Source organism: Phocoena phocoena, chromosome 4, assembly GCF_963924675.1.
Source record: "Phocoena phocoena chromosome 4, mPhoPho1.1, whole genome shotgun sequence".
Classification (NCBI taxonomy): domain Eukaryota; kingdom Metazoa; phylum Chordata; class Mammalia; order Artiodactyla; family Phocoenidae; genus Phocoena; species Phocoena phocoena.
Window position 1 is genome coordinate 32,039,052 of NC_089222.1, and position 13,898 is coordinate 32,052,949.

The 13,898-nt window shown below is 39.6% G+C and overlaps 2 protein-coding genes across 4 annotated transcripts in view; one reads left to right on the forward strand and one right to left on the reverse strand.

The window, feature by feature from the left end:
* Positions 1 to 1,851: 1,851 nt before the first annotated feature.
* On the reverse strand, positions 1,852 to 6,438 carry SERP1 (stress associated endoplasmic reticulum protein 1). The gene is made up of 3 exons (XM_065876567.1): positions 5,932 to 6,438; positions 5,566 to 5,641; positions 1,852 to 4,385 (listed from the first exon to the last, which is right to left on the reverse strand). Exons 1-3 carry the CDS (start codon positions 6,013 to 6,015, stop codon positions 4,345 to 4,347), a joined length of 201 nt encoding a protein of 66 aa, XP_065732639.1. The 5' UTR covers positions 6,016 to 6,438; the 3' UTR covers positions 1,852 to 4,344.
* Positions 6,439 to 6,718: 280 nt separating this feature from the next.
* The window catches only part of EIF2A (eukaryotic translation initiation factor 2A), a 38,224-nt gene continuing 31,044 nt past the window's right edge, over positions 6,719 to 13,898 (forward strand). For 2 of the 3 annotated variants that reach the window (XM_065876161.1, XM_065876160.1), the window contains exon 1: positions 6,731 to 6,758. In XM_065876161.1, the coding sequence (XP_065732233.1) occupies positions 6,731 to 6,758 (28 nt within the window). Of the gene's footprint in view, positions 6,759 to 13,898 lie in introns of all 3 variants that reach the window. The other variant, XM_065876163.1, reaches the window with a different exon arrangement.

The following is a 13,898-nucleotide window of genomic DNA, read 5'->3' on the forward strand; positions in this document are numbered from 1 at the left end:
TAAGAGGAAACATTCCTAAAGAATTATAATTCCTTGGCACTCAACATACTAAAGAGCCAATTTGGTCATCCCAAATCCAGCTTTCTAATCCTTGCTTTGCTACTGGTTCACTGATGATGGGAAAGATAACTTCTCTAGGCCATAATTTCCTCAAGTGTAAATCAAGATCATTTGAAAAGTTCCTTTTAGCTCCAAACTCAATTATTCTCATTCTCCTGTTTGACTTTCTCTGTAACAGTGAGAAAAGAAGAAAAACCTGTTACTAACCCAGTTAATGATATTGAAATCATGGTTTTAATTTTTTTACACTGGAAAAGAAGTCACATATGCATTATTCACTGAAACTTGTATCTGTGGAGAGCACATATGTGGATTTTTTTGACTACTGGGCTATCAAAAATTATTTTTCAACATCACAGATAAAAAAGAAATTAAACAAAAAAAACTAGCAAAACTACTTTTAAAAATGTACTCTGGAGTATGTGAAAGCGAATAACATTACTGATTTGATCTTTGTTAATTCTGTGCTGTACAGGAAACACCAATAGTAAATTTGTCACAAATTCATTTTCAAAAAAAAGTTGCATCCATAAAAGGACAAACTTTTTTTCTTTCTTCTTTAAATTGGCAACATGCAAAAATTTTAGCTTTCTAAAAGCAGAAGCAAAGAGCTCATGAAAACAGAAGTGTCCTGTGCGGGTATTTTGCAGTCACTCTTATGGTTTCTAGATGGTTGAGTGAGTCAGGAAATCTTGGCTCTAGTTTCTACTCTACCTCAACTAGTTCTGTGAGGGCAAATCCACCATTTATCTGGTCTTACTTTTCCTTTGAAAGACTTATCACAATTATGGTCGTTTTCATTGTATTGTCTTTTTCCTCACTACTGGACTGAAAGATACCTGAGTGCTGAGATTCTGTATTCATATATCTATCTCCAGATCTGGCACATAAGTTACTCAATATTCACTGAATAAATGAATTTTTTACTTATCTGTAAATGGAGGCAGTTGTACTAAGTTTCCTGTCATTTAAAAAAAAAAAAATTTATTTTTAGCTGCCTTCTGTTCTTCATTGCTGTGCATGGCTTCCTCTACTTGCAACGAGTGGGGGCCACTCCGGGTGGGTGCAGTGTGTGGGCTTCTCATTGCAGTGGCTTCTATAGCTGCGGAGCATGGGCTCTAGGCACGTGGGCTTCAGTAGTTGTGGTACGTGGGCTCAGTAGTTGTAGCTCACGGGCTCAGTAGTTGTGGCACATGGGCTTAGCTGCTCCGCAGCATGTGGGATCTTCCCCGGCCAGGGCTCAAACCCGTGTACCCTGCATTAGCAGGTATATTCTTAACCACTGCACCACCAGGGAAGCCCTCTATGGCATTTCTATCTTTGATTCTTTGATATGAATTTACTTTGAATTATTTAAGTCCAGACAGTTGAATTTTTCCCTTCAGCTTGATTTCTAGCATTTTGTTGCTCATTAGCACTCTTTCCAGATTTGGCCATTTTTGTTCTAACTTGAAGATAAAGTGGTACAAGCAGCTAGAGTGGGACTGTGTATAGACAGGAAAGGATTCTCTGTGGGAGTGTCATAGAATTTGTTATTGAACCCAACTCCTACCTCTTAAAGTTGTGATTTGCATCTAAAATGACAAGTTAAAAAAACTAATACATAGGTAAATGTGAATCAAACTTCAGAACAATTTCTAAATGGAAAATCTGATGATGTCCTAAATTTTACAGATGCTAAAAGCATAATAAATTTTTGTTGCTGAACCTCCCAAGAATATAATCCAGCACTACATGGTAGTCCTTTGTGCCAACAAAACTCCAGGAACCTCAGTGACAATAGCCATGGCCTTGCAGTTGAGTATATACATTTCTTTAATGTAAATCAAAGCCTATTACAATGCATTCTGTTACAATGAAAATCTTCACTTATTTTGGAAGCTCACTCAATCATTTTGAGCAACATTATATACAACCCAACAGATACAATGAAATCACTGACAACTCCTTGAAACGTTATAGCTAAATTACAAAGAGTAATTGGATAACGTAGACAACCCCGATAAAGTATTTATTCTCACATTGTGCTCAATATTAGATGACATATAAAATTCAACTGGGAAAGGGAAATCAAAAAAAAGAAAAAAAATTGTGCTTTTCCTTGAACCAGACTCAAATAATGAGATGAGGGTAAACCCCAGTTGGGAAAGTATTTAATTCATTGTGCTTTTATATATTTTTCTTGCTACCTATTCCCAGTTAAAACCTTAAATTTGTGCCTCTGGGTACTATTTCTTTTAACTCAAGTACAACATACCAGGCGTTCCTTAAAATCATTTTCTATTAAGTATAAAAAGTATACTCAGATAAGAACTCTATAAAATCATTTCCTTTTAGAAGCCATCAAATATTCAGGGATCTTTATTTTTAAAGGGTTAATGAAATGACATACCTTTCATTGACCCAAACATGCATAATCCATCCTTAAAAATGCACCCAATTGGTAATGACACGATATACAAAGGGAATGCAACTTTACATATGTAAAATGATTGCTCACTATGGCAATTTAACAGTCAAATTAACAGACATTGTACATTAAAAACAAAACAACACAAAAACCCTCAATGTCTTAAAGCCAGTTATCTATAGGAAACCAAGGGAAATTCTGATATGGAATAGTTTGACTCAAAGCAAAGAATAAGGCACCTGCTATGAATTTAGAACAATAACTTTCATTTTTTAAGTTACAACAAAATAGAATTAGTTAACCAAGACACTTGTTTCCAAGAGGGAAACAAGTACAGGGGTTGATTTCCTGGGTGAGAAAGGCAGGTAACAATGCAGGTAAAAACCTGCTGGCCTAAGGTCAGCAGATTCCTTTCTATTGTAGTCAAGTTCCTAAATGTCCTTAACCACTCCTCTCCTTTATTCTCCCCATACTTAGGGGTATGGGAAGCTCTGAGGTTCACACTGTATATAGACTAGGTAGTAGATTTCCCTTCTGTTCCTCTTAAAACAGCTTATTTTCAAGAGGTATCCTGAGGCAATTAACACAGCAAACAAGCAGCTTTCTTTCCAATTCATGACCACATAGACACCTCTCAGGCTTTTTTCATCATTATGGCTAAGAATTTAAATAGCCAATACTTGAAATTTTCAACAGTACCAGAAAACTCAAAACCTGCCTTATCACTCACCCTTACCATTAGTAAAAAGAAAGTTTGATCAATCATAACCTATAAAATCATACAACAAAGGGAAGACTGAAGACTGATCCGTATCAGTAAATCCATTTAATTTCACATGACACTTTAGTCTGATGTATCTAGTACCCTAACAGAATTTTAATCATAAATCAAGAAAAAGCATTTCCAAACTAATTTGGAGTTGATGTGCCTTTTTGGTATTAAAAGTGCTATTAACATGCTGTCCTACGGCCCACTGGACTCAACAGGACGTCCTGATGAGGCATCCATTTTTAGTACTATTTTTCCCTAAAATGTTGTGAGCATAATAGGCCCCTTTGATATATTAAAGTAATTCTGGTGAAATCAATGGTGATATAAAAAACCTTCCCTGACTTTACTCCACCATGGCTGCTTTTAGTGAAACCGAAGTGACTAAGTTATAAAATGCTCAACCAAGTTGTTTTCTTATAGCCTCTTACGTTAGTATATTCACTCATGCAAAATCCAAGGTAGTGTAAAAGAAATAATATTGTTAAAATAGACGTTGTGGCTATAAGCATCTCCCTTTATATTAGGCATTTAGAAGCTTTTTAAAATTTTCAGGTGCTAAAGATTTTGGGAAAACTAGGCTAACTGTGTAGTTGTTCCATTTATAAGCACCTTATTACAGGACGGTTACATGACCCTCTATGGGAGTGTGCTTTCAAGAAATAGTAATAAAGTGCCTAGCTATATAAAAACCATAGGATTCCAAATTTTAAATTAAGCTAATTGCATTTACACATTAGGGCTAACAAAATCTAGACCCTGTCTACACAGATTCAATCTAATTACCTATATTGTATACTGTTCTAATAACCACATTAAAAAAAAAAACTTACTCTTTACTGACTGAATAAGTAGGGTCCACTACTGTAGCTTAACAAATTTTATTGCTTTATTCATGTGGTGCTTTTGCAAGGCACTGTGGTATGGACTAGAAAACTTGGAATGACTTGTGAAGAAACCTTGGAATGACACATGAAGGATGATATGAAAAGTCATTCTGAGGCAGGATGCTTTACTGAATTGTTTTTAACCAGGGTATCAAACATCAGGAATGAGTTCAAGTTAAAATTCACAGGAGAATGGAAACATCTTAAGGTCAGTCACTTCACATGCCCATCCTGATACTTTGAATAATCTGGAAAATTGCTGTAAAGAGAGAGAGCAAGTATTAAAACATGCTTGGAATAAAACAGGCCTGGCAACTGACAAATATTAAGGTAGTTCAAGAATCCAAGAATACCCTTACAATTACTTGCAAATACTATGTAACTTCATAGTAATATGAACACAGGCCTACCGTAATAATACAATCTTTTTATGCCTCAGCTTCCTTGAATTTTATGCCAAAATGTCTAGAGAGTTACCAAATAAGCAGTGATTTTTAGAAAGAAATTAAAGCACCAAAGCAAAAAGGTTTTTCTAGCATACAATTATTTTGGTTTAACCCTAAACATTAGGTGTACTTGGCCTGTAACATATGCACATTTCCTCATTCTCACAAGGCTGAAAGTCAATAATCTTTAGGTTATATAAATTGCTTGGCTCTTGGCCATTTATCAGGAAAGCTTCCAATTGGTATGTTTAGGAGACAGGCAAAGTGAAATGTTTAAAAGAAACCTCAGTAACTTTAAGATGTCAGAACATGTAAAACAGAAACAAATATTTCCATATTAACAGCTTGCATATTAAGATGAAGAGAAGAAGGCATTCTGTAATCCATCTCCTTGGGCAAGAGTCTACTACTCTAACAGCAGTCTGTCCTGATAACTATTTTTTCCTACCATATGTCAAACATTTCTTTTGTTAAACTAAAAACATTTGTCTCGCACGTTAAATTGCCAATCAGGTACAAGTTCCTCTACAATGAGCCAATTCTTTACACTAGCTTTACTTTATAAAATATATCCAATTTTGACATAAAGACATTAGATTTCGGAACATGTTAAATTAAGTTCGAACATCTGCATGTACATGTTGTTCATAAGCTTCACTTTCGCAAAGGTTGCAAAATATTCTAAATTCTCATTCTGGGAAGTGTTTTTGTTTTTTGTTTTGGTCTAATATTTGTCAACTCGATCATTACTAAGGACCTGACCTCCTTTTCTGCTCTCCTGTGAGCTCAAATCAAGCGGGGAGAAGTTTCTAGAGCACCACCCTATGTGCGTATGTGGGACAAGTAATTGGGTTCAGATAAAACAGAATTATGCGGAGCTCCCGGCAGGTGGATTGAGAACTATGCGGGCAGGATTCACCACTGATGGATCACCACGTCATCCCCAACCCGTCATCCAACACCCTACCCGATGATCGCCCCCAAAGCACTTACCAGAACCACAAACAACAAAAATGAAGAGAGCCAATAACCAGGGTCCTACAGACGCCTTCTCTTCGGGAGCATTTCTCTGCAAAAAGGAAAATCCACGGTCTCCAATGCAAAACAACCACTCAGACCCCGGGCTCTCACCCTGCACCCCGGGCCAGGTCGCCGGGTCCCTGCACCTCACTGGTCTCCCCTGCGTTCCCGAGCCGCCCGGCTCCGGCACCCACCTCCCTGAGCTCCCAACTTAGCGTCCGGCTCGCGACCTCGGGCCCTTGAGCCGCCCGGGTCTGGGGAAGGGAGCTCGGCGCGGCCCCGGGGCCCGGGCCTCATACCCGGCTGCGGAACCAAGAGGGGCGCCCGCTTTTCCCTTACCGAGGTCTTGGCGACGTTGCCGCGCTGGGTGATGTTCTTGCTGTGCTTCTCGTTGGCCATACGGATCCGCTGCTTGGCGACCATCTTCGCAGCGCAACCACCTGCCCCGGCCACCGCTGGGCCTCGCTCGCTCGCTTCTCCTCGGGTCGCTGCGACCAACGCTCCGCTCCCGGTGCCCGCGCCGCCGGAGCGAGGAGGCTCTCAGGTGGGGCGCTAGCTCCGGCCGCTGGGCCTGGGCGCGGCGCGCGCGGGGTCTGAGCCCTTAGCTGGGCGCGGGCCGCCGGCTGACTGACGACGCCGGACCGTCCGGCCGAGCGAGACGGGCGCGCGGGAGGGGGAGAGCAGGCCGCCGTGATATTCTCGCGTCTCCGCTGTGGCCTCCGCCGGGAGCGTGGAGTGAGAAAGGAAGAGAACGCAACGCTACACAACGCAACAACCGGACGGTGCAAGCCGTCGCCTCGAACTACTTTGGGTTCGGCTGCCAACGTCAGCATTGGGCCGACTCCGCCCCGCGGAAGTGCACGCTCCGCCTGCTGAGGAAGAGGGAGAGGGAGGGCGAAGGCCGTCACTCCAGCCTTAGCTCCGCCCCTCCACGCTCCGTAAAGTGTTGCCCCAGAGCTGCGCGTGCGCGTTCGGGCTTCTTTTTCACGTCTCTCTCCGACCGGAAGTGAATTGGCCCCGAGGCTGGCGACCCCGGAAACACCGGTTCGCCGTCTCACGCCGGAGGAGACGTGTTGGGGCCGGGTTCGGCTCTCGTGAACTCTGACCCAAGCATATGAGTTTCTCTTTCCGGGACAAGATGGCGCCGTCCACGCCGCTCCTTACAGGTGAGCTCTGAACGAGCAAGGGATTATTTCTTTAGAGCAATAATTTTTGTGTCTCTAATCTTGGGCACCACCCGAGAAGCCTTGGAGTCTGATCCGCCTTTTCTTGTGAATTGTAGGAGAGCCTGAGGGCCTTTTGGATTTCTTGGTGTAGCGTGGCAGTCGGAAGTTAGGCTCTAGCCTCGGAGCTCCAGCATTCCCCTTCCCTTTTGCTCGTCCATCATTCTTTCCTGACACTTTAAGTTCTACAGGAATAGAGGAAGGGGCATAAAAACGAAGAGTGCTAGTGGGATTTGTTACTCTGGGTCTGCAATACTGGTGTTACACTAACGCTTACTTGGTGACAGGCCCTGTTGACAGGGTGAAGTCATTTAGCTAGCTCTGTATTAAGAAAAAAACGTAAACGTATGACTCGGTCTACTAGAATAACCACACACATTAAATACACCTGAATTTAAGTGATACCGAATCCTGCACTCCTTGCTTTAATGAAATTTGTGGGACTGAGTAGGACGAGTGGAGCTGCAATAGTGTAGGTTTTAAGGGGATGAGAGTGTGGTCTGGGGTGGTAGCATATAATGAACATCATAAAGATAAAGTAGCAACGTTAGAACATTACAGGATTCCTGAGGTTTCGAAGCTGAGGCAGAGTTTATAATGTTGGAGAAGATAATAAACTTAGTCTTAGACAATGTCGGCGATGACTCTGGATTAATGGCTGGAGTCTCATATATGAGCATCAGGTAAGGAGAGGGGAGTTGGGAGGGAAAAGAAGGCTATAAGTTATCGATAACTTAATAACATTAAGGAAAAAGAAGCCATTGAGAGAAAGGTTGTCTACTTTTGAGGAAAGGGGTTATTTCCCCCTGAGACTTGGGGGGAAAATAAGCTTTTGCACTTTTCACCATTCTACATTTTGAAATCTTTGTTATTAAGCACCCTGCCCATTCATATTCAGTCTGGCTACCACAGTTCATTCACCACACATTTATCAAAAACTAATTTGTTAGATAACATACCAGGCAGATACTGCTTAAAAAGTAACTAAATGAATTTATTTCTGTAGCTTCATAAAGGTAGCTTGTATGTTACTTATAATTTTGGAATACTAAATGCTTTTTTTGAACTTTGAAAACTGGTACATTTTAAAATTTGATCATTATTTTTTCCCTTTTAAAATCCTTACAGTGACTGCTTGCAGGGTAAATTCCATCCTGTTTAGCATAGCATATAGAACCCTTTATAATCCTTGAATAGCTCTTGTCATTCATTTTACTCCTTGCCATCCTATCCTATTTTGTTCTCCATCAATACTGAACTGCTCATAAAACCCTTGAACAACCTATTTCCTCAGTCTAACACTGCTCTCTTCCTCTTGATTTGGCTGACGTCTTTTTATCTTTTAAATTTCATTTTAGACATCATTACTTTGTGAAGTCTTTCCTTAGTCTTCCCAGATAGTCTTTCCCCAGCCTATTTTGGTACCTCATATATACTTGAGGTTTTTGGGGTTTTTTTCCCCACTTATCACACAGGGTAATTATCTAGTTTAGATGCTTTTCTCCCTTGCTAGACTGTGAATTCCTTAATGGCAGGGGCAGAGCTTTATTCATCCCTGTCTTCTCAGTACCAAGTACAATGCTTGGTAAACAATAGACACTAAGTGGGTTTTTTTGTTTTTGTTTTGTTTTTTTATTTTTGGCTGTGTTGTGTCTTCGTTGCTGCATGCGGGCTTTTCTCTGGATGCAGCGAGCAGGGGATACTCTTCGTTGTGGTGCACAGGCTTCTCATTGCGGTGGCTTCTCTTGTTGCAGAGCACGGGCTCTAGCCACACGGGCTTCAGTAGTTGTGGCACATGGACTCACTAGTTGTGGCTCGCAGGCTCTAGAGCTCAGGCTCAGTAGTTGTGGTGCACAAGCTTGGTTGCTCCGCGGCATGTGGGATCTTCCCGGACCAGGGCTCAAACCCGTGTCTCCTGCATTGGCGGGCGGATTCTTAACCACTGCGCCACCAGGGAAGCCCAATACTAAGTGTTAAATGGAAGAATAAATTAGTGAATGGTAACCACTTTATTTGTAGTCAGATTAACCAAGAGTGACAGTTTTCTTACAGTGCTTAAGGTCAAGGACTTCGTAAGAGCTTAAGGGTTATCTAGTCTGTGTGCTCCAAATATTCTCATATTTATAGCAGCTCAGAGAAATTCACATTGCAAATTGGCAGAATCAGGATTATATTCAGTCATTCAACTCCATGGCCCATTTTTCTTTCACTATAACACACTGATTAATCTTTTAAACATTCTTAGTATAGGTATTTCAGTCAATAATAGATTCTTTTACTTCCAAAACCTTTTTTTAAATATAGACTTATGGGACTTTGGAGTTGTGAATAACTTAAAGATTATCCAGTAAATTTTATTAGTTATGACTTTTAATTGGAAATGACAAAAAGCTAAAGCAGGTAAAAAGGGGATATTTTAAAAATTATTTTTATTTTTGGCTGCGTTGGGTCTTCGTTGCTGCGCGTGGGCTTTCTCAAGTTGTGCGAGCGGGGCTTACTCTTCGTTGTGGTGCGTGGGCTTCTCATTGCAGTGGCTTCTGTTGTTGTGGAGCCCAGGCTCTAGGCGCGTGGGCTTCAGTAGTTGTTGCATGCAGGCTCAGTAGTTGTGGTTTGTAGGCTCTAGAGCGCAGGCTCAGTAGTTGCGGCGCCGTGGCATTGTGGGATCTTCCCAGACCAGGGCTTTGAATCCGTGTCCCCTGCATTGGCAGGTGGATTCTTAACCACTGCACCACCAGAGAAGCCCCGAAAAAGGGATTTTTTTTTTTTTTTTTAAGAAAAAGCTCATGTAACCTTAAAGCTTCTACTGTCACATCCAGGTATTCACATGACTCCAAAAATCTGTTTTTCTTCCTCCTTCAGCTCTTGCTTTCTTTCCGATTAAACTTATTGTCAGGCTGACGTTCTAATCGGGAGCTCCAGGTTTACAGTCAAGCAGCTCGACAACCCCAGAGGAAAGTGCACATCTGTGCCAGTCTCGAGGCTGGCTGTCTTTGGCTTGGCTCATGCTCCTCTTTGAATCAGTCCATTTTTAATCAGACCACCAGGACCAAATTATATTCTCACCCCTGGACGTTTCCCAAAGGAAAACTAAAGTCTCCTAAAAGGGGGGCCTGGATGCTAGGCATGTAAAACAATAGCCCTTACATGAAGCCCATATTGTCCAATCAGCTTGCCTAGTTGAAGCCATTGAGATAAGACTGAGTCATTTTCTTAAATTGATATATACTTCAGGGGATGTAAGCATTGGAAAAAGTATCATACTATAATGATCACCATATCCCTGGCATAGGACCCTTGTTTGTTGAAGTCCAGTAGTTTTCTCATATTGACTCAGGCCTAGAGCAATAAATAGTATGTGAGTATCTAGAAAGGCTAGTAAGTTTTAAAAAGATACTATGTAGGTACAGTATTTAATGTAATTGTTGTTTTTAAACAGTTATTCTGTGTGAAACTCTGGCATTTATTTGTTGCTTTAATGACAAGAACTGTTAGCATTCCAGATTTTTTCTTTCCAGTAGAACATATTGCTGATCCTTTTTGATTAAAGGGGAAAATCACTAAAAATAAGGAATCATATCAAATGTCAATACACTATGTTAAGCTATCCCCACATTTTACTCAGTGTTTCACATTTAGTCGCTTCTAATTAAAATGAATTCCTCATTAGAAATTCATATGTAGAAAAAAATTGTTTCAGTTATTGAAAAGAGCTTGAGTCCATATTTATTTTTGCTTTTATTAACTTATAATGCAGTTTATGTTCTGTTATGAACCTGATTTTGTGTTTCTTCTGATAAACTTTGTATATCCACGTATTCAAGTTTGTATAAGAAGTTGCTCAAACCAATAAATCCAATATAGTATCTTAGTGGTTCCAAAATGTCTTACAGCACTTTCTCATAGTTATGCTTCTATGTAGGGAAGTGTGAAAGAAAATATTTGTTTTAAATAGTGGTTTACATGTATGAACAAAGCTATAATGACTCAATATGACTTTTATCATGAATTTAATTGATAATTAGTTCACATACAACAGACATATCTATTGTAAAGCATCATGTACAAAGGTTGTCTAATTTAATGGGAATCAACAGTATCGTCAGTGTATGAAGTAGCTTTGATATGTACTTTTGTCTTGCAGAATATGTTTTTATCTTAGTATAAAAATCTTGGTCTATTCGATTTTTAATTTTAATTTAACACCTCTGTCCTGTATTCCCAGGCAAATCAGCTCTTGAGAAATGTTGACAGACTTTTGATTGGTTTTATTTCTTGCCGTATTGTGAACAAAGTATTACCAAAAAGGGATGGGCTTTTAAAAAGCCTTTTTATTTTGATATAAATTAAGACTTGAAAGAAGTTGCAGAGAGAATAAAGAAAGTTCCTGCATATCCTTCATCTAGCTTTCCCCAATGATAATATCTTATAGTATATTAGCCAAACCAGGAAATTGACACTGGTACAGTCGTATTTACTAAACTGCTCTCCTTATTTGGATTTTACTAGTTTGTGCATGTCTATATCACGTGTAGATTCATGTAGCCACCACTATCAGAATATAGAACTGCTCTATCACCACAAAGATGTTACCCGTTTATCATTGGACCCTCCTTCCAACTCTAACCGTTGGCAACCACTGATCTGTCCTGTATCATGATAATTTTGTCATTTCATGAGTGTTATATATCCTGGTGAAAAGCCAACCATTTTTTTTTAGTAAGTTTTTATAGCATGGCCGAACATAATTTGTGATAAATATTGAATAGCAACCTTAATATAATACAAAATTATTGAGACTACCTAGTGAAATTATCTTGATTATTATTCAAGGGACAATTGAAATGTACTTCTAAATTTCAAACAACAACAGTTTGCCTTTTTTTCTCCATCTCTATGCAAAATACAAATGTATTTTCCTTAAAAAAAAAAGTTAAAAAAATAAATAAAAGTTTTATAAATGGAATCATAGACTATGTAACCTTTAAATTTTTGTTTTCAAAGTGTTCTTTATTTTGAATGTGAACATATGCATGTTGAAAAGCAGTTGATTAATTTGACTCAAGATTTTGCTTCTCCAGAAACATACTAAAACCAGTCATTGAAAGCCACATGAGACTGAATGCTACTTGAGCAAGAAAGACATGGCACTTTTCACACTGACATTTCTGTGGGTGTTGCCTTCTGAGATTTGGGGTTAATAATCTGCATTATTAAGTTAAGTGGGAGTTTTGCTCCCCCACTCCTGTCTTAGTCCATTCTGGCTCCTGTAACAAAAATATCATAGACTGGGTGGTAAACAACAGAAATTTATTTCTTACAGTTCTGGAGGCTGGCAAATCCAAGATCAGGGCACTGGCAGATTCAGTGTCTGGTGATCACCTGCTTCCTGGCTCATAGACAGCCATTCTGCACTGTGTCCTCACATGGTGGAAGAGACAAAGGACCTCTTTGGGGCCTCTTTCATGAGGGCACTAATCCCATTCATAAGGGTTCTTCCTTCATGATCTAATTACCTCCCCAAAGCCATTCCAAATACTATTAGGGATTAAGTTTCAACATATGGATTTGGGGTAGGGGTACATAAACATTCAGTCTTAGCAACTCTTTTGGGATCTTCTACATGTCTTAGTTTGGGATGTAAGTATGAAATAGAAATTTTGGAAAAGGAAAACCTTGTACCCATACTGGTTGCCCTGAATACCCTGAAAGTTCCCACTGCTGTGGCCAGAAGGCTACCTTCATGGGTTCTGAGGTACAGCTGCCACTTTAATATAACATACGAAAACTTTGGATTTTCACCAAGTAAACATTGTGGTCGGTAATAACAGCAAAGTCAACAAATACAGAGGACCAAGTTCACTAGGTACAAGTGTCATGAGAACACAAGAAGCTGAGATGAGCTAGGGAAAGCTTTTTTTCTTTTTTGCCAGTCACTTCAGGCATGTGTTAAGGCAATGAGCATGGTTTGATTGCATCATCATATGGCACATTTTAAAAGTATTGCGGCTTCATTGGGTATACACTGATAATGTACTGTTTTGTTTTCCTAGATAAGTATGAGAATTTTGAAAGAGCGATTAGTGAGTTAAATTGTCACTGCAGCTTGTGGGAGGGACCTCATTAGGCTGACAGAATTTTATGCAACCTAGCGATAACATGTAATCTGACAACTACAAACCCCCTAGTTTGGGAAACTCACTTTTTATTAATCCCTCAAATAAATGTTTATTAAAACCTTAACTGTAGTATTAAGAAAAGAATGGCTTGTTTTCTTCTAAATCATAATGTATCATACATTATATTGCAGCAGACGATTGATTTGGTGACAAGAAACAACACAGCTTTGCCTGTGTAGTAAGAGAATTTTGATGCAATACTTGATTTTAGCCAGAATGCCAAGAAGCAGTTGAGAATTTCTGATGCTAAAGAATTAAACTTCATAGTTTTCAAGTCTTCTAGGAAAACATTTCCTGGCACAAAATGTTTACTAAATGTATTAGAGATTTTTAGAATAGATATCGTCGGTGTTTCATTCAAGGTGTAGCAGTAGACTGAGCTCCTTTTGAAATCATCATTTTGAGTGTAGTGATGGACTCATTTTTTAAGATCCCTAATGCCTAGCACATGGAGCTGTGCAGGGGCCAGGTATGGAGCCTTGTAGGCAGTAGTGTGAGGAGTTTAGATTTTGATATGTGTAGAACACTTTGCTAGACTCCATTCTATTCAAGGGCAAACTACCCACAGCAGTTTGGCAACTCAGTTTAGTATATGAGGAAACATGGTATCCAGTTGTATACTTGTGGATATCTGACCAGAAACTCATTATTCAATTACGTGTTTACTCCCTTATTTTTCATCATTTCCACTAGAATGGAAGCTCTGTGAGTACATAGATTTTTATCTTGTCTGTCAGTGGTCCTTTTACTTTCATTCTAACTTAAAAACAAAAAAATTATTTATTTATTCATTCATTCATTTTGGCTGCGCCAGGTCTTAATTGCAGCATGCGGGATCTTAGTTGTGGCGTGCGAACTCAGTTGCAGCATGTGTACTCAGTTGCGGCATGCGTGCAGGATCTAGTTC

Excerpts from the sequence above, each read along its gene's own strand:
- SERP1 (XM_065876567.1), bottom strand. The coding sequence starts at position 6,015 with ATGGTCGCCAAGCAGCGGATCCGTATGGCCAACGAGAAGCACAGCAAG. Across the intron at positions 5,642-5,931 it reads GCAACGTCGCCAAGACCTCG|AGAAATGCTCCCGAAGAGAA; the intron begins GTAAGGGAAAAG and ends TCCTTTTTGCAG. Across the intron at positions 4,386-5,565 it reads TTTTGTTGTTTGTGGTTCTG|CAATTTTCCAGATTATTCAA; the intron begins GTAAGTGCTTTG and ends CTCTCTTTACAG.